Source organism: Xiphophorus maculatus, chromosome 16 (assembly GCF_002775205.1).
Source record: "Xiphophorus maculatus strain JP 163 A chromosome 16, X_maculatus-5.0-male, whole genome shotgun sequence".
NCBI lineage: Eukaryota > Metazoa > Chordata > Actinopteri > Cyprinodontiformes > Poeciliidae > Xiphophorus > Xiphophorus maculatus.
The window spans coordinates 9,739,452-9,764,882 of record NC_036458.1 but is presented as its reverse complement, the minus strand read 5'-3'; the positions used below and the strand labels follow the sequence as shown (position 1 = coordinate 9,764,882).

At 39.4% G+C, this 25,431-nt stretch overlaps 2 protein-coding genes across 2 annotated transcripts; both read right to left on the bottom strand.

Annotated features, from left to right (window-relative positions):
• Window positions 1-1,450: 1,450 nt before the first annotated feature.
• On the bottom strand, window positions 1,451-11,947 carry LOC102226824 (myosin heavy chain, fast skeletal muscle-like). The gene is made up of 39 exons (XM_023348784.1): window positions 11,729-11,947; window positions 11,490-11,633; window positions 11,251-11,407; window positions 11,116-11,143; window positions 10,909-11,026; window positions 10,729-10,821; window positions 10,583-10,646; window positions 10,381-10,479; window positions 10,189-10,292; window positions 9,968-10,106; window positions 9,760-9,878; window positions 9,535-9,684; window positions 9,284-9,454; window positions 8,870-9,176; window positions 8,497-8,567; window positions 8,328-8,415; window positions 8,096-8,213; window positions 7,887-8,010; window positions 7,660-7,796; window positions 7,225-7,480; window positions 6,769-7,011; window positions 6,504-6,680; window positions 6,260-6,405; window positions 6,087-6,177; window positions 5,607-5,996; window positions 5,393-5,519; window positions 5,197-5,315; window positions 4,911-5,107; window positions 4,644-4,827; window positions 4,400-4,565; window positions 4,075-4,199; window positions 3,653-3,961; window positions 3,373-3,576; window positions 3,156-3,281; window positions 2,818-2,988; window positions 2,574-2,678; window positions 2,381-2,476; window positions 2,126-2,257; window positions 1,451-1,490 (listed from the first exon to the last, which is right to left on the bottom strand). The coding sequence occupies exons 1-39, from the start codon at window positions 11,930-11,932 to the stop codon at window positions 1,473-1,475; spliced, it is 5,817 nt and encodes a 1,938-aa protein (XP_023204552.1). The 5' UTR covers window positions 11,933-11,947; the 3' UTR covers window positions 1,451-1,472.
• A 2,803-nt stretch (window positions 11,948-14,750) lies between these two features.
• On the bottom strand, window positions 14,751-25,177 carry LOC102233637 (myosin heavy chain, fast skeletal muscle-like). The gene is made up of 41 exons (XM_023348780.1): window positions 25,140-25,177; window positions 24,874-24,922; window positions 24,554-24,780; window positions 24,295-24,438; window positions 24,043-24,199; window positions 23,908-23,935; window positions 23,701-23,818; window positions 23,521-23,613; window positions 23,375-23,438; window positions 23,173-23,271; window positions 22,981-23,084; window positions 22,760-22,898; window positions 22,552-22,670; window positions 22,327-22,476; window positions 22,076-22,246; window positions 21,662-21,968; window positions 21,288-21,358; window positions 21,119-21,206; window positions 20,887-21,004; window positions 20,678-20,801; window positions 20,452-20,588; window positions 20,109-20,364; window positions 19,653-19,895; window positions 19,388-19,564; window positions 19,144-19,289; window positions 18,971-19,061; window positions 18,491-18,880; window positions 18,277-18,403; window positions 18,081-18,199; window positions 17,795-17,991; window positions 17,528-17,711; window positions 17,284-17,449; window positions 16,957-17,081; window positions 16,535-16,843; window positions 16,244-16,447; window positions 16,030-16,155; window positions 15,761-15,931; window positions 15,562-15,666; window positions 15,337-15,432; window positions 15,094-15,225; window positions 14,751-14,872 (listed from the first exon to the last, which is right to left on the bottom strand). Exons 3-41 carry the CDS (start codon window positions 24,758-24,760, stop codon window positions 14,855-14,857), a joined length of 5,820 nt encoding a protein of 1,939 aa, XP_023204548.1. The 5' UTR covers window positions 24,761-24,780; window positions 24,874-24,922; window positions 25,140-25,177; the 3' UTR covers window positions 14,751-14,854.
• Between the last annotated feature and the right edge of the window lie 254 nt (window positions 25,178-25,431).

The following is a 25,431-nucleotide window of genomic DNA, read 5'->3' as shown; positions in this document are numbered from 1 at the left end:
ACACATTTTTTAAGATGCTGCAGTTGTAAAAGTATCATGAATGATGACTGAATTCAAGGTTAGGATAGTAAAAACCAATTAAAAATAACTCAGAAAAAGAAACCACTCTTTTGTGCTTACTTTAATGTGCATTTAGGATAGACTGAAGTAAAGTTGTCTTTTATAATATAGTATTTTTACCTAAATATCTGAAAATATCATCAATGCTATCTCAATACATAGCTAGGCCATGATAGAAATGGATTTGCCATAACAATAAAGAAAAATCCTTTCTTGTATCAAAAAGTATATGTTCCATATGGTATTTAATAAAATGTTTGCCAAAAATTTTAAAAATAGGTTGTTAGTTTTTTTTAAAGTCTTATGTCCTTGACTGTTAAATTAATATTATTTTAATCATTCTCTTGGTTAGCATGTCATAATGCAGGTGAAGAAACAAGCATCTGTTTTTTAAAGTGCAGATGGGAATAAACAGATGGTTCTGAGTAACCTTCTTCACATGATATTTTTAAGAATGAGCTTGTACACCAAGGTGTTAAACTGCGATAAAATATGAGAAACATGTCTTCTGAAGAGGAGCCAGAGAAGAAAGTGTTAAATTTCACTTTGACAGGAACACTGAGAACCTCTTTTAGACCTGACAAATTCCTAGCCTGTAGCTAATTACTATGTTAAAACAAAATCTATTTCACTTTAACATAATCTTATCTGTAGTTTTTTTTTTTTACAATATGTAGTACATGTTATAGGAATTAATGTAGTTTTATGATGTCAGAAATGGTATTGCTTTCATAAATTGAACTATCCAAAGATATACTACTAACATTTCTCATGGCCTTTGCTGTTATGTACAACTTAGCAAAGTAATTCAATTAGGGTTATATTGAATGTTCACAGAATGGTGTTCTGGAAGAAAGGGCAACCACTGTTACATGACACTGGCTAAGGCAGAAATTGCCTTTAATCCAAATGCTTTGATGGTCCCTCTTCGACAGTTGTCTTTAAGAGTGCTTAAGCCGATGCCTAAAATATCTTGGCAAAGTGATCCATGACTTCTTCGTTAGAAGTGTTTATCTAAATGAGTCCAGCAACTGACTACTTCTGTACTTCTTGCAGTGCCATGAACATGTTCTGGAAGTTGAAACAAGCCTTCACTGACAGCAGGGATAATTATCCTGCTACATTCACAAGCCATTTTAAATTTTGCCAATGCACCTTTTAATGCACTTTTCAAAATGCTTAAGTCATAGGAGTGGTTTCATGTTGAAAGAAAAGAGCAATCAACTCTTTAAAAAGAAGAGCTCTAAAGATGGAACAAAAGTTCCTCATTCTGCCCAAATTTTGTATAGGTTTGTTTAAAAAAAACACCAAGAAACAAAAGTAAGGTGAATAAAATACTTTATTTTGCAAATGTTACAACAGAACATTCATATTTTATGAAGTCTGTTGAGTGGTCCTTCAGATGTTTTTTCTTACTCAGCAGCATCAGACTGAAAGGAGAAAAGAAAAAAGAATGATGTTTAATTGACAATATTCATATCAGTTTACAACACTTGGGCCATTACTTGTATGTGGCTGACATGACCTTTGATGTGGGCCAGGCTACTTTTCAAATAAACTACTCAACACTGTATGAATGGGCTCTGTTGGCAACAAGATCTGGTCATAAATTTAGAGCACAGTTGGGATTCCCATTGAATTATAGTGACTTCCACATTGCTTAACTCTCAGACCACTTAAGCCAACAAGCAGCTAGAAGTGCAGTAGCTGAAGTCCTGCAATGACTACTGGATTATAATAAGCCAATTGTCATTCCAGAACAGTGTCTCACTTTTCCAGGCATTCACTGACTCAATAAGTAATACCATAAAGTAAAACATTAGCATGGCAGAGGCTTCAGTTGGTTTAGATGATTTTATTGCCTGTAGATCATGCTGATATGTAGGATAATTCTTTATAATAAAAATGTGAACACTAAATACTACTTCAGGTGTCCTGAGAAAAGTCATATTGAACTATATTGTCCTGTTAGCCAAATTCCACTCACTGCGTTATATTGACATATTGTAAATTATTAAAATGGTTCTAATGTGTAATTAACTGAGAGTATTGTCCAAATAGGTACCTTTCCAACATCACGGCTCTTGGCTCTGAGCTTGTTGACCTGAGACTCAGCGATGTCAGCACGCTCCTGAGCTTCCTCCATCTCATGCTGGACCTTCCTAAGTCTGGACATGTGGCTGTTGGCCTGCTCCTCCTAAAAAATAAAATGAAATGATTTTCAACCTATTTTCAACAAATAAACAGTTTTCACAAAGAATTATTGATTAGTTTTTTGGCTCAATAATAAAACGATTAGCTGTTCAAGTATTTTACTTACAGCCTCCTCGGCCTGTCTCTTGTAAGCCTTGACTTTGAGCTGCAACTTGTCCACCAGATCCTGAAGTCTGGTAATGTTCTTCTTGTCCTCCTCAGTCTGCAGTCATGGCAGATTGTCACTCATGTTTTTTTTTCTGTTTTAAAAACTGGTAATTTGATAAATTGGAAGTAAAAAAAAAAAAAAAATTACATACCTGGTAGGTCAGTTCCTTAACTCTCCTCTCATATTTCCGGACTCCTTTAACAGCATCAGCTCCGCGTTTCTGCTCTCCTTCAACTTCAGTTTCCAGTTCACGCACCTATTTTGTGGAAATAAAATATTTGCATTTTACAAAAGTTTGATTGTAGGTACAGAATGGTAGCCATTGTGGGACCCATATATAGTATTTTATTTATATTTCTTAAACTGAGATATTTAAAAGCTATTACAGTTCATACCCTCTGCTCCAGTTTCTGGAGCTGCTTCTTGCCACCCTTCATGGCGAGGTTCTCAGCCTCATCCAGGCGGTGCTGCAGGTCCTTGACTGTAACCTCGAGGTTCTTCTTCATCCTCTCCAGGTGAGCACTGGTGTCCTGCTCCTTCTTCAACTCTTCAGCCATCATGGCAGCCTGCAATAATGTTATGTCTCAAGTTTTGGCTAAAAGACTTGAGAGTCTTATATATATATACTGTATATATATAACCTATATATATAACATATATATATATATATATATATATATATATATATATATATATATATATATATATATATATATATAGACAGTGAACTGACATCAGTGATAGCCTTTTTGGCCTTGTCCTCAGCATTTCTGGCTTCCTGAACGGCATCATCCACCTCGCCCTGAACCTGGACCAGGTCAGTTTCCAGCTTCTTCTTGGTGTTCAGAAGGCTAGAGTTCTGAAAAATAACAAATATGTGAAAGTTTAGGTAAGAAGGTTTTTTTCTATTTTTGAGAGCCTTGAGATTTTGTGAACTAATAAATCCCAACCTGAGAGTGCAGCAGTCCAACACGCTCACTGGCATCAACCAACTCCTGCTCGGCCACTTTACGTGATCTCTCTGTCTGCTCCAGAGCGGCTCTCAGCTCCTCAATCTCTGCTACCATCAGACCGTTCCTGCGCTCCACCATGGCCACCTGCTCCTTCATGTCCTCCTGTCCCCTGACAGCATCATCAAGATGCAGTTGGGCATCCTAACAGCAATATAAATTTGGATGTTAGAAAGGTTTCATTCGAAGAGTCTTAATTTTTGTTTAATATCAAACTCACCTTGAGTTGTCCCTGGACATTCCTCAATTGTTTCTGGGCCTCGGCAGCCTGCCTGTTGGCATGGCTCAGCTGGATCTCCATCTCGTTCAGGTCTCCCTCCATCTTCTTCTTGACTCTCAGGGCATCATTCCTGCTCCTGACCTCAGCATCCAGAGTGCTCTGCATGGAGTCAATCACTCTCTGGCTATTTCTCTTGATCTGCTCCATTTCTTCATCCTTCTCTGCCAGCTTCCTGTCAATCTCGCTCTTGACCTGGTTGAGCTCCAGCTGGACGCGGAGAATCTTAGACTCTTCATGCTCTAGGGTGCCCTTGAAAGGTCAAGCATAAAACAAGGTTATATGGCAGAAATATAAAGGTACGAGAGTATGCATATGTAGATGTATTTTATAAATTGCTATTCATTTGACGAGGAAAATGTTACCTCGGCTTCTTCCAGTGCAGCCTGAATTTCAGATTTCTCAGTCTCCACAGTCTTTTTAGCCTTCTCCAGCTCATGGATGCTCTTACCAGTCTCACCGATCTGTTCAGTCAGATCTGAGATCTCCTCTGCAATGAAAAGTAAATACATAAATGAAGCTATAATGTAAATCTGCCAAATATAAACTTGGAAGAAATTTCAGAATTAATCATTCTCTATTAGCTTAATCAATAGAGAATTGATTAAGTTAATGGAGGATGAAGCATAAAAAGGATGTCTCAGTAATTTTGGAGTTGCTCAACTCCTTGAGTAATCAAGTATTACGTACGCTGCAGGTTCTTGTTCTCTCTCTTCATGGTCTCCAATTGGTCCAGAGCCTCTTCATAGGAGTTCTTCATCTTGAACAGCTCAGTGCTCAGGGAGCGGGCCTCCTTTTGGGCTCCTTCCAGCTCAGCCTGGCTCTCTTCATACTTCTGCTTCCATTCTGCCAGGACCTGGAAATATGAGGACTAATTAAGAATATGTTTTTACCTGAATTAATCAGCCTTTTATTTGTTGTAAAATTACTGTACCTTGTCAAAGTTTCTCTGCTTCTTGTCAAGGTTGGCAGCCAGAGAATTTGCTCTCTCCACATCTGTCATGAGGTCCTCCACCTCACCTTGGAGCCTCTGCTTGGTCTTCTCCAAAGAGGCACACTTGGAGTTCACAGCCTCAATGGATTCCTCAGCCTCCTGCAAGCGCTGGGCAAGCTTTTTCCTATAGTGCATAGATGTTTCAATTGGTAGAAATGCATAATAAAAATTACACATAATTAAATTGAGACATTCATTATGACTCACTTGGCCTCCTCCAGCTCCTCAGTTCGCTGGATGGCATCAGTCTCATATTTGGACCTCCATTGAGCCACCTCACTGTTGGCCTTAGACATGCCTCTCTGCAGCTCAGCCTTGGCCTCCTGCTCCTCCTCAAACTGCTCTCTGAGCAGATCACAGTCATGGCGGGCTGATTGAACAGCATGGGCCAGGGCATTCTTGGCCTGGAAAGCACAAATTTGATAGTAGAATGATTTGTCTAGTTCTGACCTCATAATTCATGACAAAAGGAAATATAAACAGATTTTCATACCTTCACTTCCTCCTCAATGTGTCTCTTGAGCTCCTCAATCTGTTGAGTGAAAGCCTGCTTGCCTCTTGTCAGCTGAGAAACAAGAGCTTCTTTTTCCTCAAGCTGGCGAGCAAACTCACCTGTAAAAGTCATAAATACATTATTTCTGAAAATTTTGAATCAATGTAAAACAGTGGTTTAAGGTCAGGTGAATTACCATTCTCTGTCTGGAGTCTTGCTTTCTGTGCATTAATGTCATTCAGCTGGCGGACATTCTCATCATTTTTAGATTTGATTTCACTAAGTTGGTCCTCAAGAGTTCTGCACATTTTCTCCAAGTTGCCCTGAAACCATCATTAATATATGTAAAAGGTACTTATGAACTACAAATTGTATGTATGAGCATTGCAAAACATGAAGTACCCACTCACCTTTGCTTTGGCAACAGCCTCCATGTTGCTGGACAGGTCATCAATCTCCATCTTGAACTCACTCTTCTCCTTCTCCAACTTCTGCTTGACGCGCTGCAGATTGTCAATCTGCTCTCCCAGCTCAGCAACGCTGTCGGCCTGCTTCTTGCGGAGAGCTGCAGCCGTAGCTTCATGCTGCAGGGTGGACTCTTCAAGGTCACGACGCAGCTTCTGGAACTCAGCCTCACGTTTCTTGTTCATCTCAATCTGAGCAGCTGTGGCTCCACCAGCTTCCTCAAGCCTCTCGCTGATCTCCTCAAGCTCCCTGGAGAGGTCAGCTCTCTGCTTCTCTACCTTAGCCCTAGCAGCCCTCTCAGCCTCAATCTCCTCTTCCAGCTCCTCAATGCGAGCCTAGAAATCAAATGCATTGAAGTAATCACTCAAGATCAATATGGAAAATAAGAAAATCTGCCAAATGTTATTAAGGTTAATGTGTTGTACCTGGAGTTCCTTGATCTTCTTCTGAAGCTGAGCTCCAAGGGACTGTTCATCCTCAATCTTGCTGAGAAGCTGGCTGATTTCAAAGTCCTTCCTGGATTTCAAGAAAAAAAAAAAGATATAATTTTTGGACACTTTGAGGTACAGTAGCCAAAAAGCAAAAAATTTGAAATTACTTCTTGATTTTCTCATCAGATTGCTGCTTGTCATTTTCCAGATCCATGATGGACTCCTGAGCCAATTTCAGATCTCCTTCAAGCTTTCTCTTGGCTCTCTCAAGGTCCATACGGAGTTTCTTCTCTTGCTCCAATGAGCCCTCAAGCTGTTGTATAGTCGGTACAGTCAACCACAGCAATCAATACAAAGACTGCATCATTCGGTTAATGCCTAATGAGGAAGACGAATAAACCGTTGTCTTACATCATCCACTTGCTGTTCCAGCTTTGTCTTGGCCTTGGTCAGAGTGTTGACTTTGTCTTCCTCTGCCTGGAGATCATCCAGTGTTTGCTGATGGGCCTCTTGGAGGGCTTTCTTTTCCTTGGTGAGCTTGGCAATGGCCTCATCCTGAGTTGCCATCTCCTCTGTCAGGTTTTTCACCTAAAGGTGTTGAAATACCACAATTTAATTGAAGTATAGGCTTGTAGATTTTACAAATTCTGTGGATTTATGTCTCAGTGATGTGAACCTTGTTTTCAGTGGCATGTTTCTCCTTCTCCACTTTAGCCAAGGTGAGCTCTAAGTCATCAATGTCTTTCTTCAGCTCAGAGCATTCATCCTCCAGCTTCCTCTTCTTGGCAGTCAGCTCAGCATTGATTTCCTCTTCATCCTCCAGTCTCTCGGTTGTCTCCTTGAGTTTGGCCTCAAGCTGGATCTTGCTCTTAATCAGCCCTTCACACCTTTCCTCAGCATCTGAGAGATTCTCAACTTCCTATGATTGAGGATGAGAAAACTAATGTTAATGTTATCCTTTTATATAAATAGTTCTTTAATAATATCAGAATCTATTATTTGTTGTTACAAATCTAGTGTTCATAGCCTCAGTCTCAAAACATAACCCCACTCTTATGTTAAGCACACAGTTTAACATGGGAACTATATGGTTTAATTATCACACATGAATAAAAAAAATCTGCCTACTTACAGAAGCTACTTGGAGCTGCAAATCATTCTTTTCCTGGAGCAAGGAGACCATTTTCTCCTCCAGCTCCTTCTTCTTGGCCAAAGCAGTAGTCAGGTCTGACTGCATCTTTTCATAGTTCTCCTTCATATTCTGCAGCTCCTTCTCAGTCTCAGCACTCTTCAGGAGGGGCTTGATCTTGAAATACAGATTCATCCACGGCCAGTTCTTCACATTCATGAAGGAACGGACATTGTATTGAACTGTATAGATGGCATCTCTGAAAACAGAGTTATTTTGTTAACACAAAATATACATGTTCCAATACAAACATGTTGCAATAAGTACCCTGATGCAAAAGTGTGGGCTTTCTGAGCAACAGGTTATGTGAACTGTTTTGTTTTGCAGTGGAAAATGGAGGAATTTATTAATATTTTCAGTGTTTGTATTCTATTATACCTCCTCTCCATCATCTTCACAAACTCCTTCCTCATGACATATCCTCTGCAGAGAGCCTGAGTCATGGTAACCAATGAAGCCAGTTTCTCATCTCTCATCTCCTCAAGAGTACCCAGAAGACCAGCTTTGAAGAACACCTGTAATAGCAATACCTTTGCAAGTCAGAACACAAAGGAAAAAAAAGAATTGTTTCCAGCTATGGCTTTGACTGTCTTGTTCCAACATACCTTAGTGTGTCCAAACTTGTACTGAGTGTGGTCCACATCAATGGAGCCCAGCAGCTTCTCTGAAGCCTTCTTGTTGTCAATAAACTGCCCCTCTGGGATAACACTGGCATTCAATACTTTGTATCTATGAGAGAAAATTTTGATGTTGCTTTTTTCTATCTTCACATCTGAAAATATTTGAAAACCTCTTTTTACATTCAGAAAGCCACCTCTGCTTGAAGTCACCATAGAGGATTCTGCTGGGGAAGCCCTTTCTGCAGATTCTGATGCCCTCCAGCACACCATTACACCTCAGCTGGTGGATGACCAAGAAGTTCTCCATAAGACCTGATGGTTGGTAATATATTTAGTGAAAAATAATTCAACAGTGTCTCCAAACAATATCATGTACATTTTTTTAATGTCCGCTTAATGTCAAATTTCTATGACTGAGCTTCTTGCCTGGGGTCTTTGACTCATTGGGAATCAGGCAACGCACAAAGTGAGGATGAGTGCTCCTCAGGTTGGTCATCAGCTTGCCCAAATTCTCCTGTGGATCAGCATAGTAAAATTATTCCTTAGATGATTTTAAACCATTACCTTTCGATAGTTCTCGAAAAAATTTCCATACCCTGAAAACAGCAGACACAGTCTGGAAAGAACCACCCTTCTTCTTGCCACCCTTCTTGCTACCAGTGTCAGCTGAAATTATGACATTGAAAACAATGGTAGTAAATCATTACTGATGTCAAGCTCCCTTTACCTTAACAGTACAATTTAATCACATATTCATTCTAGATATGTTTGAAAGACTTCTTAGTGGTAGAATGTAGATTCCACGACATAAAAAAACTCTTAAAAATTGAGTCTTCAAACATTTTGTTTCTTGGGCACTGATTGAAAGTTTTAGAACATTTCACAGTGTGTGTGTATTCAGGGTGTTTCCCACATGGTAAATTAATCTATTACATTTAGGGTTATCTGTTTATTTTGCTGGTTCTTACCCTCAGCTGAAGCATGAGCCGCATACAGGAAGCACAGCAACTTGTTTCCAGACTTCTGGTACAGCTGAACCACTGACTCGTTCAGTGGGTCCTTATTCTTGTCCAGCCAGCCAGTGATGTTGTAGTCCACTGTACCAGCATAGTGAACCAGGGAGAAGTGAGCCTCAGCTTTGCCCTTTCCGGGCTTGGGTTTCTCAAAGGCCCTGTTCTTGCCAAGATGCTGATCAATCAGCTTGTTCTTGAAAGTTGTGTCAGAGGCTTTGGGGAACATGCACTCCTCTTCAAGGATGGAGAAGATGCCCAATGGCTGTGAATAATTACCAATTTAAATTACATCTCAAATTTAAAATGAAGTATTATATACATAAAAAAAATTTATATTACTAGTTTAAGCTGAGTAATACAGCAACTTACCTTCTCAATAAGCTCAATGCAAGCAGCCAAGTCCATGCCGAAGTCAATGAACTCCCAATCAATGCCTTCCTTCTTGTACTCCTCTTGCTCCAGGACAAACATGGTGTGGTTGAAAAACTGTTGCAGTTTCTCATTGGTGAAGTTGATGCAGAGCTGCTCCAAGCTGTTGAACTGTAATTATTGAGGGTTGTTTATTTTCCTTTGAAATCAAAAATGGTTTACATGAGTTTTTGGTGTTTTTCTTTACTCACATCGAAGATCTCAAAGCCAGCAATGTCCAAGACTCCAATGAAGAAGGCTCTCGCCTGTTTTGTGTCCAGCATCTCATTGATACGGATGACCATCCACAAGAACATTTTCTCATAGACAGACTTGCACAGAGCGCTGACGGCGTTGTTGACCTAGAAGAATAATTTGTCAGTTTTATGTAATAAACAAATAAACATCTGCTTAACATCACAACCGGTATAAATTACCTGTGGGACGGTCTGACCTTTGGTGACCATCTCATTTCCGACTTTGACTCTTGGGTAGCACAGAGCCTTTAGCATATCAGCTGAGTTCAGACCCAGAAGGTAGGCGATTTTATCAGCCACTTTTGGAAAGAAACAAAACACATTTTAACCTATTTTATACAATTTTTGTGCCTCTACAGAATAAGATTGGAGATATTTTATAAATTACCCTCAGTGCCATCTGGTTCAGCCTGCTCCTCACGCTGCTTCTGCTTGAACTTCATGTTGCCATGATGCATCACAGCACCAGTGAGCTTGTAGATGTTAAACTTCTCATCAGCAGTGAAGCCCAATATGTCAATAGCAGTCTATGTAGAGAAAGAAGTTTTAAGTACACTAAATACATGTTTTAAGAAAATTCTTTTTAAAATCAATTAAATATTCTTTTACATCTGTAGCGATGAACTCCTCCACATCATCAATACTCTTGACAGTGATTTCACCCTGGCTGATCATTGGGAAGTCATAGGGGTTGGTGGTGATCAGCAGAGCATCTGAAACAATAGAAACAAATCATTGTAGCTTCTTTGTCTTATAAGTTGCAATTTTTTACATTCAAATTTCAAGTATTTGATCATTTACCAATGAGCTCAGGCTTGTGGGCTGTCATAAGCTGATAGAAAATATGGTAGCTCCTCTCAGCAGACAGCTGGAAGGTGACACGGGACTTCTCCAGCAGATCTAAGAATTACATGAATATAAGTAAGTACTTTGATAAGGAAATCATGGTACAGATTATAAATTAATAATAGATAATACTGATTACATCATATGTTTTACTTACATGTTTCAATATCAGCTGAAGCCAGCTTTCCACTTGTACCAAAGTGGATCCTGATGAATTTACCCTAAGCAAAATGAATCTTATGTGTTATACTCTAAAATCAAGCATTAACTATCAGTGAACATTTAAGCATTGTCTTAACTTACAAAACGGGAAGAGTTGTCATTCCTCACAGTCTTGGCATTACCATAAGCCTCTAGCAGAGGGTTAGCAGCAACAATTTGGTCCTCAAGGGAGCCCTGCACATTGACAGTTGTGAATATTTTTGCAGTATGCACTTAAGTATACACTGTGGAAACCTGTTTTTTCTTAAAACGGATAATCACCTGGATTTTTCCAGAGGATTGCTGCGCTTGGTCCTTTTTGCTACCCAATGCTGCAATTGTTGCAAAGTACTGGATGACACGCTTGGTGTTGACAGTCTTGCCAGCACCGGATTCTCCGCTGAGGTAGAAGAGACACATTTTGACTTATCAACTTCATTTTTGTACATTTTGTAAAAGAATGACCAATTGAGTTTGTGCAATACTCACGTAATCAGGACAGACTGGTTCTCACGATCTGCAATGTACACCATAATACATTAGTAGCTGCATTAAGTTCATGTCAAATTGGATATGTTCTTTCTTTCCATTTCTTTTGGGAAAACACTTTAGTCTTTGATTTACCTGTGAGCATGAACTGATAGGCATTGTCAGAAATGGAGAAGATGTGAGGTGGAGCCTCAATCCTCTTCTTGCCTCTGTATCCTGCTACAACAACAGCATCATACACAGGCAGCCACTTGTAGGGATTCACGACCACACAGAACAACCCGGAGTAGGTCTGTTGTAGTGGAAGACACAAACAATTTTTGCAGAGAGATATTTCAATGTTATCATTACTTTTGGTACGAAAACAAACTCACGTAGATCATCCAGGATGCAAAACGATCTTTGAGGTTATACAACACACAAGGCTCGTTGAGGTGGGTCATCATGGCCATGTCCTCAATTTTGTCAAACTTTGGAGGATTCCTGGGATGGATATCGTCCTCTTTGACTGTTAATGTCTACAATAAAAATAGTGTTGTTTTGCTTGAATCTTATAAGACGGTGACAACAAATGTTAAACAAAAATAATCTCTAGTGAAACAAAACTCCTCACCTTTCCTCCGTCAGTCTCGACGGTGACTTTGCTACCGTCCTTCTTGATGAGTTTACACTTGACATACAGGTCAGCTTCATCCACCACAAAATAGGCAGATTTGGCATCAAAAGGAGTAGTCTGAGCTTCAATCCTCTCCTTTTCTGACTTCCGGAGGTAAATGGCCGCCGGGCCATACTGCTCCATTTCTGCGTCCGTGCTCATGGTGGCACTTTGGTGGAGCCTGAAAAGTTTACATACGTACTTAAATTAGTTTCTTTTAATCTTTTTAATATTTTGTTTTGAACAAATTTTTTTTTAAAGAATGCCTCTTTTGAAAGGATTACCTTACCTTACCACAGGATCCTGACTGAAACTACAGATGTCTTGTGTAAACTCAAAGATGCTATAAATATGGAAAACAACCCAAATTAAAATGTTTTATACTGGCTAACTTGTACGTTATTTACATTAATAAATATTGCTCCAGTGTTTTCCAATATATTTAACTAAAACTTTGTAAACCTGGAAAAATATGCAAATATACATTATACATAATTGACTGTTCTCACCTGAGTCAGATGCCTGCCAGTTGGCTCAGGCATCTAAAGCGGCTGCTTATATATGCTCAAGTGTGTCTGCTCAGCACAAGGGGCTTGCTCAGTTTGGTAAAGTGCAAAATACTCCTTACCTCTTCATTTGGCAGGGATGTCCCTATTATAGTCTTAATGTGCAATGGTTTAATGTTTTTTTATTGGTACAAAAATAAAAAAATAATCAGTTCTTTTCTTTTATTAATATAAAAATAAATATTAGTAAATTCAATTAAATTAATAATGTGTACAGCATTCACACTAACACTTAAAAGCATCTTTACATATTTAGATTTTTATTCATAGCTTAAAAAACAAGTCCCAGTTTACAAAAGCTTAAAAACAAAAGGACCACTAGAATTTATATGCATAACTTTGTAAAAATGTCCAAATTGTAAACATTGGGTATGTAATTGTATCATAAATATTTACAAGGTCTTTTATTTTCACCGTATTTATAATGCAACATAGCAGGAGTGCGCTGCATGGTTTGTAAAGTATTTTGCCCATTAAACGCCATGATTTATTTAGGCTCAGATTTCAGTTCACACACTTTATGATGTGCACTTGTCTCCATTTTATTTTAATATCACAGCCAGTGCTGAGTCTCAAGTAGTCAGAAGCGTCAGAATGTCCCCGGTGTACTGTTGCAGGGTGCGCATGCCTCAGATATCTAGTACTAATTTCACACACAGCTATTTCCATTAGTGGTCAGGGAGTCCTGGAAGAGAAATTTGAGAAGAAATGCTGACTCAGTTATTAACATGAATACAAGCAACGGAACGAAATGCTTCAACATACCTGTAGGTTTTTCTTTTTTGCATTAAAAAAGTGACTAACATTACACCTGAGGGCAAATCATAATGATATATCCAAAGAGGGTAGTAAGCAAATCTTTTATGAGCTTTTGACTATTTGAATTAGACAGTAAGTGGCATAAAATTCGCCATTTCAAATTGAGATCACAAGATATAATTGTAATTCCTAGCAATAAACAGGCATTTGATTGTACTTACCAAAAGCGAGAAACTATATAACCTTATTTGAGTTTTATTAATCTCAATTTCTTAGCTGAACACATGGATTTTAATGTGCCTCATTGTGCACCTTGTTACACACGTGTAAAAAATCTTGCTCTTAATACTCTAACCACGTTGCATTAGGTTGTTAAAACACCTTCAGAGAGAAACACTATCCAGAAAAGATGCAACTGTCAAACTTGTAATTTTGTCAAAGCCAGGAGAATTATAAGTGAGAATTCTTTGCATCATAGCATCCATTTGTTATGATTTTCACCTGGTTTTTGTACAGTACTTAGAAACTGAACATATTCAGAAATATTTTCTTAACTGTGGAATAAACCATTTGAGATTCTTTTGATTAGTAACTTGTTTTTTATGGCAGTTAATGTGTAATGAAACCTTTCAAAATTGGCAAAGCTTTTTAATTTGTTGACTTAACATTTTCCCCAAGAGAGTAGGACTACATAGACAAAAGTGGAAAGGCATGCAAAAGCCAAGATCACATGTCAGAGTGAATCCACTTTGGAGCCTCCAGAAGTCTGTGATGTTGCCTCCAGTGAGATGCCTTGTATAACTCTTGTTGTTCAGCTTAAAATGCTCCATTTCTTATAAGCTTCTATCATTTTTAAATTGTTTTTTTATTCCAGAAACTAGATTGTGCTCCTAACAGAAAATCTAGAGATGTAAATAAGTACTAAAACATTTGCATCTATAAATTTGGATTGGTAACTGCAAGATGTGCAACAAGGGTCTCAAGGTTGGCAATTGCACTTTAGACAGCAAATCAAAATAAAATAAAATCAAAATTTACTTGTATTTCACCTTCTAGCAACAGAGCGTTTCAAAGTGCTTTACATCATAAATACACACAGGCACACGCACACACAATAGTATTGTTGAGGACACACTCTATAGCTATTCCTTTCATCTATTATTTGCTTTTTGTTTTTTTTTTCATTCATTATTTTTAACAATGCATTAATATTTTGCACTAAATTTGAGATTCAGTGGATGACAGTTTAAAATTTGGTTTACCAAAAATCATGTTGTTCTACAAAGTAGAAGTAAACTGAGTTTTACACATCTTTCATTTAGTATGATCATTCCACTAAACATTATGCTGCAATTATGTAAATTTGAGTTCTCAAATTTAAACAGACACAATCTGACGAGCGGTGATAGTTTGAAGTAATTTTCTTTTGTTTGTACATAAAAATAAACATTTTATGAGTCTTGCAAAAAGCAAATGTTATTTTCAACCATGGCTGTATAGTTTTGCTTAATTACAGTACTGTTATATAGACTCCCTGTCTAACAATAAAATGAGTAACAGAAAACACTTTTTGAACCTGTTACTCCTGAGAAAAAACATTTTTAGTATTCATCTTGTTAATTTTCTGTCAAGAAAATACACTCCAATACACAATATGATAGTGCTTAGTTTTTATTTAAGTATTACAGTGGAAAAAGAATTCAACAGTTGATCCATATTTTATGAACTCTGTTGAAAAGCTTCATGAAGGTCTGGTCTCTTATTCAGCAGAATCGCTCTGAAAAACAAGGAAGGAAAAATGGACGTTAAATGGTTTGAAGAGCTGATGGAGCTTGTCATAAAGAAAAAGCATGAAGTTTCATTTACATCCTGACACATATTGATTGTCATGCATAGTTTAACACATGCTGATTTGATTTTATGTATAAAATAGAAAAAATCTACATTGCAATAGGTTTTGAAGTATTTTTAGAAGGGAGATGGGAAGGAAAATGTTACCTTTCCAGCATCACGGCTCTTGGCTCTGAGCTTGTTGACCTGAGACTCAGCGATGTCAGCACGCTCCTGAGCTTCCTCCATCTCATGCTGGACCTTCCTCAGCCTGGACATGTGGCTGTTGGCCTGCTCCTCCTGAGAGTTTTGAGATTACAATTATTTAGTTGACATAAATGTAAAATGAATGCTTTGCAACGTTCTACCTTAAAGGAGACATTATTTGTTTGATGACAGACGACCACTTACCGCCTCCTCAGCCTGTCTCTTGTAGGCTTTCACTTTGAGCTGAAGCTTGTCCACTAGGTCCTGAAGTCTTGCCAGATTCTTTTTGTCCTCCTCAGTCTGTAGAAATAAACCAAATGTTTGTAAAGACTTATTGTACACAAGACAAATGACATACAGGGAAAAAGTAATGCTATTTGGTATTAGAGGTACTTAGTAAGTGTTTAGAAAACAGAATAAAATAGTCACCTGGTAAGTCAGCTCCTTAACTCTCCTCTCATATTTGCGAACTCCTTTAACAGCATCGCTTCCACGTCTCTGCTCACCTTCTACTTCAGCCTCCAGTTCATGAACCTGTTTAAAGATGTTGATAAAGGACACAATTCAATATTACTATAATTATATATCACAATTACACTATGTGCATTACAGCAAAACATTTTCATACCCTCTGCTCCAGTTTCTGGAGCTGCTTCTTGCCACCCTTCATGGCGAGGTTCTCAGCCTCATCCAGGCGGTGCTGCAGGTCCTTGACTGTAACCTCGAGGTTCTTCTTCATCCTCTCCAGGTGAGCGCTGGTGTCCTGCTCCTTCTTCAACTCTTCAGCCATCATGGCAGCCTGAAAAAATGGGTGTTTATTAAGCAGCAATGTTTGAACACTGGAAAAATTAAACTTCTGTTTGTTGAGATAGCAATTTATATAGACAGTAAACTGACATCAGTGATAGCCTTTTTGGCCTTGTCCTCAGCATTTCTGGCTTCCTGAACTGCATCGTCCACCTCTCCTTGAACCTGGACCAGATCACTTTCCAACTTCTTCTTGGTGTTCAGAAGGCTGGTGTTCTGAAAATTAATCAGAATGATACAATTTAGAAGTGTGGTTCACATGACCTGGAAAGCCTTGGTTTCTTGTGAATAACTAAAACCCAACCTGAGAGTGCAGCAGTCCAACACGCTCACTGGCATCAACCAACTCCTGCTCGGCCACTTTACGTGATCTCTCTGTCTGCTCCAGAGCGGCTCTCAGCTCCTCAATCTCAGCCACCATCAGACCGTTCCTGCGCTCCACCATGGCCACCTGCTCCTTCATGTCTTCCTGTCCTCTGAGGGCATCATCAAGGTGCAGTTGAGCATCCTAACAACAAAAACAAATGTCGGAGTCAAACTCTTCAGTTCAGTCTTACACTCTTCAGATTAAATTGTGCTTTAACACCAAACGCACCTTGAGTTGTCCCTGGACATTCCTCAGTTGTTTCTGGGCCTCGGCAGCCTGCCTGTTGGCATGGCTCAGCTGGATCTCCATCTCGTTCAGGTCTCCCTCCATCTTCTTCTTGACTCTCAGGGCATCATTCCTGCTTCTGACCTCAGCATCCAGAGTGCTCTGCATGGAGTCAATCACTCTCTGGCTGTTTCTCTTGATCTGCTCCATTTCTTCATCCTTCTCTGCCAGCTTCCTGTCAATCTCGCTCTTGACCTGGTTGAGCTCCAGCTGGACGCGGAGAATCTTAGACTCTTCATGCTCCAGGGTGCCCTTGAAAGGTCAAGCATATAACCAGATTATATGGCAGAAATATAAAGGTATGAGAGTATGCATATGTAGATGTATTTTATATATTGCTATTCATTTGACGAGGAAAATGTTACCTCGGCTTCTTCCAGTGCAGCCTGAATTTCAGACTTCTCAGTCTCCACAGTCTTTTTAGCCTTCTCCAGCTCATGGATGCTCTTACCAGTCTCACCGATCTGTTCAGTCAGATCTGAGATCTCCTCTGCAATGAAAAGTAAATACATAAATGAAGCTATAATGTAAATCTGCCAAATATAAACTTGGAAGAAATTTCAGAATTAATCATTCTCTATTAGCTTAATCAATAGAGAATTGATTAAGTTAATGGATGATGAAGCATAAAAAGGATGTGTCTCAGTAATTTTGGAGTTGCTCAACTCCTTGAATAATCAGGAATTACATACGTTGTAGGTTCTTGTTCTCTCTCTTCATGGTCTCCAGTTGGTCCAGAGCCTCTTCATAGGAGTTCTTCATCTTGAACAGCTCAGTGCTCAGGGAGCGGGCCTCCTTTTGGGCTCCTTCCAGCTCAGCCTGGCTCTCTTCATACTTCTGCTTCCATTCTGCCAGGACCTGGAAATATGAGGACTAATTAAGAATATGTTTTTATCTGAATTAATCAGCCTTTTATTTGTTGTAAAATTACTGTACCTTGTCAAAGTTTCTCTGCTTCTTGTCAAGGTTGGCAGCCAGAGAATTAGCTCTCTCCACATCTGTCATGAGGTCCTCCACCTCACCTTGGAGCCTCTGCTTGGTCTTCTCCAAAGAGGCACACTTGGAGTTCACAGCCTCAATGGATTCCTCAGCCTCCTGCAAGCGCTGGGCAAGCTTTTTCCTATAGTGCATAGATGTTTCAATTGGTAGAAATGCATAATAAAAATTACACATAATTAAATTGAGACATTCATTATGACTCACTTGGCCTCCTCCAGCTCCTCAGTTCGCTGGATGGCATCAGTCTCATATTTGGACCTCCATTGAGCCACCTCACTGTTGGCCTTAGACATGCCTCTCTGCAGCTCAGCCTTGGCCTCCTGCTCCTCCTCAAACTGCTCTCTGAGCAGATCACAGTCATGGCGGGCTGATTGAACAGCATGGGCCAGGGCATTCTTGGCCTGGAAAGCACAAAGTTGATAGTAGAATGATTTGTCTAGTTCAAACCTCATAATTTATGACAAAAGGAAATGTAAACAGATTTTCATACCTTCACTTCCTCCTCAATGTGTCTCTTGAGCTCCTCAATCTGTTGAGTGAAAGCCTGCTTGCCTCTTGTCAGCTGAGAAACAAGAGCTTCTTTTTCCTCAAGCTGGCGAGCAAACTCACCTGTAAAAGTCATAAATACATTATTTCTGAAAATTTTGAATCAATGTAAAACAGTGGTTTAAGGCCAGGTGAATTACCATTCTCTGTCTGGAGTCTTGCTTTCTGTGCATTAATGTCATTCAGCTGGCGGACATTCTCATCATTTTTAGATTTGATTTCACTAAGTTGGTCCTCAAGAGTTCTGCACATTTTCTCCAAGTTGCCCTGAAACCATCATTAATATATGTAAAAGGTACTTATGAACTACAAATTGTATGTCTGAGCATTGCAAAACATGAAGTACCCACTCACCTTTGCTTTGGCGACAGCCTCCATGTTGCTGGACAGGTCATCAATCTCCATCTTGTACTCACTCTTCTCCTTCTCCAACTTCTGCTTTACACGCTGCAGATTGTCAATCTGCTCTCCCAGCTCAGCAACGCTGTCGGCCTGCTTCTTGCGGAGAGCTGCAGCCGTAGCTTCATGCTGCAGGGTGGACTCTTCAAGGTCACGACGCAGCTTCTGGAACTCAGCCTCACGTTTCTTGTTCATCTCAATCTGAGCAGCTGTGGCTCCACCAGCCTCCTCAAGCCTCTCGCTGATCTCCTCAAGCTCCCTGGAGAGGTCAGCTCTCTGCTTCTCTACCTTAGCCCTAGCAGCCCTCTCAGCCTCAATCTCCTCTTCCAGCTCCTCAATGCGAGCCTAGAATTCAAATGCATTGAAGTAATCACTCAAGATCAATATGGAAAATAAAAAAATCTGCCAAATGTTATTAAGGTTAATGTGTTGTACCTGGAGTTCCTTGATCTTCTTCTGAAGCTGAGCTCCAAGGGACTGTTCATCCTCAATCTTGCTGAGAAGCTGGCTGATTTCAAAGTCCTTCCTGGATTTCAAGAAAAAATAAAAGATAAAATTTTTGGACACTTTGAGGTACAGTAGCCAAAAAGCAAAAAATTTGAAATTACTTCTTGATTTTCTCGTCAGATTGCTGCTTGTCATTTTCCAGATCCATGATGGACTCCTGAGCCAATTTCAGATCTCCTTCAAGCTTTCTCTTGGCTCTCTCAAGGTCCATACGGAGTTTCTTTTCTTGCTCCAATGAGCCCTCAAGCTGTTGTATAGTCGGTACAGTCAATCACAGCAATCAATACAAAGACTGCATCATTCGGTTAATGCCTAATGAGGAAGACGAATAAACCGTTGTCTTACATCATCCACTTGCTGTTCCAGCTTTGTCTTGGCCTTGGTCAGAGTGTTGACTTTGTCTTCCTCTGCCTGGAGATCATCCAGTGTTTGCTGATGGGCCTCTTGGAGGGCTTTCTTTTCCTTGGTGAGCTTGGCAATGGCCTCATCCTGAGTTGCCATCTCCTCTGTCAGGTTTTTCACCTAAAGGTGTTGAAATAGAACATTTTAATTGAAGTATAGGCTTGTAGATTTTACAAATTCTGTGGATTTATGTCTCAGTGATGTGAACCTTGTTTTCAGTGGCATGTTTCTCCTTCTCCACTTTAGCCAAGGTGAGCTCTAAGTCATCAATGTCCTTCTTCAGCTCAGAGCATTCATCCTCCAGCTTCCTCTTCTTGGCAGTCAGCTCAGCATTGATTTCCTCTTCATCCTCCAGTCTCTCGGTTGTCTCCTTGAGTTTGGCCTCAAGCTGGATCTTGCTCTTAATCAGCCCTTCACACCTTTCCTCAGCATCTGAGAGATTCTCAACTTCCTATGATTGAGGATGAGAAAACTAATGTTAATGTTATCCTTTTATATAAATAGTTCTTTAATAATATCAGAATCTATTATTTGTTGTTACAAATCTAGTGTTCATAGCCTCAGTCTCAAAACATAACCCCACTCTTATGTTAAGCACACAGTTTAACATGGGAACTATATGGTTTAATTATCACACATGAATAAAAAAAATCTCCCTACTTACAGAAGCTACTTGGAGCTGCAAATCATTCTTTTCCTGGAGCAAGGAGACCATTTTCTCCTCCAGCTCCTTCTTCTTGGCCAAAGCAGTAGCCAGGTCTGTCTTCATCTTTTCGTAGTTCTCCTTCATATTCTGCAACTCCTTCTCAGTCTCAGCACTCTTCAGCAGAGGCTTGATCTTGAAATACAGATTCATCCACGGCCAGTTCTTCACATTCATGAAGGAACGGATGTTGTATTGAATGGTGTAGATAGACTCTCTGAAAGAAAAGCCCACCAATTAAAGATAAATGTTTTTTTCACCTTAGAGACATATGTTTGTCAAGCATAATTAGAAGTAATCCCACCTCCTCTCCATCATCTTCACAAACACCTTTCTCATGACATATCCTCTGCAGAGAGCCTGAGTCATGGTAACCAATGAAGCCAGTTTCTCATCTCTCATCTCCTCAAGAGAACCCAAAAGACCAGCTTTGAAGAACACCTACAATTGCAAAAACATTGCAAGTCAGAACACAAAAAAGCAAAAGAATTGTTTCCAGCTATGGCTTTGACTGTCTTGTTCCAACATACCTTAGTGTGTCCAAACTTGTACTGAGTGTGGTCCACATCAATGGAACCCAGCAGCTTCTCTGAAGCCTTCTTGTTGTCAATAAACTGCCCCTCTGGGATAACACTGGCATTCAATACTTTGTATCTATGAGAGAAAATTTGGATGTTGCTTTTTTCTATCTTCACATCTGAAAATATTTGAAAACGTCTTTGTACATTCAGAAAGCCACCTCTGCTTGAAGTCACCATAGAGGATTCTGCTGGGGAAGCCCTTTCTGCAGATTCTGATGCCCTCCAGCACACCATTACACCTCAGCTGGTGGATGACCAAGAAGTTCTCCATAAGACCTGATGGTTGGTAATATATTTAGTGAAAAATAATTCAACAGTGTCTCCAAACAATATCATGTACATTTTTTTAATGTCAGCTTAATGTCAAATTTCTATGACTGAGCTTCTTGCCTGGGGTCTTTGACTCATTGGGAATCAGGCAACGCACAAAGTGAGGATGAGTGCTCCTCAGGTTGGTCATCAGCTTGCCCAAATTCTCCTGTGGATCAGCATAGTAAAATTATTTCTTAGATGATTTTAAACCATTACCTTTCGATAGTTCTCGAAAAAATTTCCATACCCTGAAAACAGCAGACACAGTCTGGAAAGAACCACCCTTCTTCTTGCCACCCTTCTTGCTACCAGTGTCAGCTGAAATTATGACATTGAAAACAATGGTAATAAATCATTACTGATGTCAAGCTCCCTTTACCTTAACAGTACAATTTAATCACATATTCATTCTAGATACGTTTGAAAGACTTCTTAGTGGTAGAATGTAGATTCCACGACATAAAAAACACTCTTAAAAATTGAGTCTTCAAACATTTTGTTTCTTGGGCACTGATTGAAAGTTTTAGAACATTTCACAGTGTGTGTGTATTCAGGGTGTTTCCCACATGGTAAATTAATCTATTACATTTAGGGTTATCTGTTTATTTTGCTGGTTCTTACCCTCAGCTGAAGCATGAGCCGCATACAGGAAGCACAGCAACTTGTTTCCAGACTTCTGGTACAGCTGAACCACTGACTCGTTCAGTGGGTCCTTATTCTTGTCCAGCCAGCCAGTGATGTTGTAGTCCACTGTACCAGCATAGTGAACCAGGGAGAAGTGAGCCTCAGCTTTGCCCTTTCCGGGCTTGGGTTTCTCAAAGGCCCTGTTCTTGCCAAGATGCTGATCAATCAGCTTGTTCTTGAAAGTTGTGTCAGAGGCTTTGGGGAACATGCACTCCTCTTCAAGGATGGAGAAGATGCCCAATGGCTGTGAATAATTACCAATTTAAATTACATCTCAAATTTAAAATGAAGTATTATATACATAAAAAAATTTTATATTACTAGTTTAAGCTGAGTAATACAGCAACTTACCTTCTCAATAAGCTCAATGCAAGCAGCCAAGTCCATGCCGAAGTCAATGAACTCCCAATCAATGCCTTCCTTCTTGTACTCCTCTTGCTCCAGGACAAACATGGTGTGGTTGAAAAACTGTTGCAGTTTCTCATTGGTGAAGTTGATGCAGAGCTGCTCCAAGCTGTTGAACTGTAATTATTGAGGGTTGTTTATTTTCCTTTGAAATCAAAAATGGTTTACATGAGTTTTTGGTGTTTTTCTTTACTCACATCGAAGATCTCAAAGCCAGCAATGTCCAAGACTCCAATGAAGAAGGCTCTCGCCTGTTTTGTGTCCAGCATCTCATTGATACGGATGACCATCCACAAGAACATTTTCTCATAGACAGACTTGCACAGAGCGCTGACAGCGTTGTTGACCTAGAAGAATAATTTGTCAGTTTTATGTAATAAACAAATAAACATCTGCTTAACATCACAACCGGTATAAATTACCTGTGGGACGGTCTGACCTTTGGTGACCATCTCATTTCCGACTTTGACTCTTGGGTAGCACAGAGCCTTTAGCATATCAGCTGAGTTCAGACCCAGAAGGTAGGCGATTTTATCAGCCACTTTTGGAAAGAAACAAAACACATTTTAACCTATTTTATACAATTTTTGTGTCTCTACAGAATAAGATTGGAGATATTTTATAAATTACCCTCAGTGCCATCTGGTTCAGCCTGCTCCTCACGCTGCTTCTGCTTGAACTTCATGTTGCCATGATGCATCACAGCACCAGTGAGCTTGTAGATGTTAAACTTCTCATCAGCAGTGAAGCCCAATATGTCAATAGCAGTCTATGTAGAGAAAGAAGTTTTAAGTACACTAAATACATGTTTTAAGAAAATTCTTTTTAAAATCAATTAAATATTCTTTTACATCTGTAGCGATGAACTCCTCCACATCATCAATACTCTTGACAGTGATTTCACCCTGGCTGATCATTGGGAAGTCATAGGGGTTGGTGGTGATCAGCAGAGCATCTGAAACAATAGAAACAAATCATTGTAGCTTCTTTGTCTTATAAGTTGCAATTTTTTACATTCAAATTTCAAGTATTTGATCATTTACCAATGAGCTCAGGCTTGTGGGCTGTCATAAGCTGATAGAAAATATGGTAGCTCCTCTCAGCAGACAGCTGGAAGGTGACACGGGACTTCTCCAGGAGATCTAAGAATTACATGAATATAAGTAAGTACTTTGATAAGGAAATCATGGTACAGATTATAAATTAATAATAGATAATACTGATTACATCATATGTTTTACTTACATGTTTCAATATCAGCTGAAGCCAGCTTTCCACTTGTACCAAAGTGGATCCTGATGAATTTACCCTAAGCAAAATTAATATTATGTGTTATACTCTAAAATCAAGCATTAACTATCAGTGAACATTTAAGCATTGTCTTAACTTACAAAACGGGAAGAGTTGTCATTCCTCACAGTCTTGGCATTACCATAAGCCTCTAGCAGAGGGTTAGCAGCAACAATTTGGTCCTCAAGGGAGCCCTGCACATTGACAGTTGTGAATATTTTTGCAGTATGCACCTAAGTATACACTGTGGAAACCTGTTTTTTCTTAAAACGGATAATCACCTGGATTTTTCCCGCACCTTGCGGCGCTTGGTCCTTTTTGCCACCAAGAGCTGCAATTGTTGCAAAGTACTGGATGACACGCTTGGTGTTGACAGTCTTGCCAGCACCGGATTCTCCGCTGAGATACCAGAGACACATTATGACTTATCAACTTAATTTTTGTACATTTTGTAAAAGAATGACCAATTGAGTTTGTGCAATACTCACGTAATCAGGACAGACTGGTTCTCACGATCTGCAACGTACACCATAATACATTAGTAGCTGCATTAAGTTCATGTCAAATTGGATATGTTCTTTCTTTCCATTTCTTTTGGGAAAACACTTTAGTCTTTGATTTACCTGTGAGCATGTACTGATAGGCATTGTCAGAGATGGAGAAGATGTGAGGTGGAGCCTCAATCCTCTTCTTGCCTCTGTATCCTGCTACAACAACAGCATCATACACAGGCAGCCACTTGTAGGGATTCACGACCACACAGAACAACCCGGAGTAGGTCTGTTACAGAAGAAGGGATAATCTATGTTTAGCCATTTAAATGAATACACAGATATGGTTTCTCCTTTTAAGTTGAAATGCAGCTGAGAACTCACGTAGATCATCCAGGATGCATAACGCTCTTTGAGGTTATACAGCACACAAGGCTCGTTGAGGTGAGTCATCATGACCATGTCCTCAATTTTGTCAAACTTTGGAGGATTTCTGGGGTGGATGTCATCCTCTTTGACTGTTACAGTCTATTGAAAAAACACAAATTACGTTTTTTTTTCAAGTGATATCATACAAGTAATGCAGTTTTTTTTTAAGTGGAGTTTGTATTTTTTTTATAATAAGATCAATAATTAGATTTACCTTTCCTCCTTCCAGTGTTTCAACAGTGACTTTGTCACCCTCCCTCTTTGTGACTTTGCACTTGAGATACATCTCATCAGCATCCACCACGAAGTAAGCTGTTTTAGCATCAAATGGAGCGGCCTGAGCCTCAATCCTCTCCCTTTCTGGCTTCCGGAGGTAAATGGCCGCTGGGCCATAGGCCTCCATCTCCGCATCTGTGCTCATGGTTGCACTATTAGAGGAGCCTAAATATATGAAACTTTTTTAATATAGTCACACAGTAAAGATAAAACAAAATTACATTAATATAAATTCACAAGTGCCTCTTGAAAAATTACCTCAGCTGATGCAAACAGAAATGCTTCAGTGTCCTGAGGTGCCAAGGTACTACAAATAAAAAACGGAGTTGGGCAAAGTTTTTTTTAGTTTTAATAACTATGTAAGATATTCTAGCGTTTTGGGTGTATAGTTGTCCAATACAGAAACTATATGTGTTCATAGATTTTAACTCAAAAGTAATTGGTAAAGAATGTTTTACATAAATTAAGTGGTATATTGTTAAATTGTATCATAAAAATATATGGGACAATTGTACTACACTCACCTGTCTTAGATGTCTCCCAGTTAGAGCAAATGTCTTGGGCTGCTGCCTTTATATACAAGAGCCCAGCCTCCTCAGCATATGCCCCCTACTCAATTTGGTCAGGAATGTTTGACACCTCATTGCTTGATATTGATGCTGTCCGAAATAAACAATTGTTTCATATTTCAGAATCACACAGCAAATGGCTCGTCTAGATTAGTTTTAATTAAATAAATAATTAATTAAAACTACATCAGTATTACATGTGGATTCTGTAATATTTGATGTTCTATACACTAGCAAATTTTTGAAC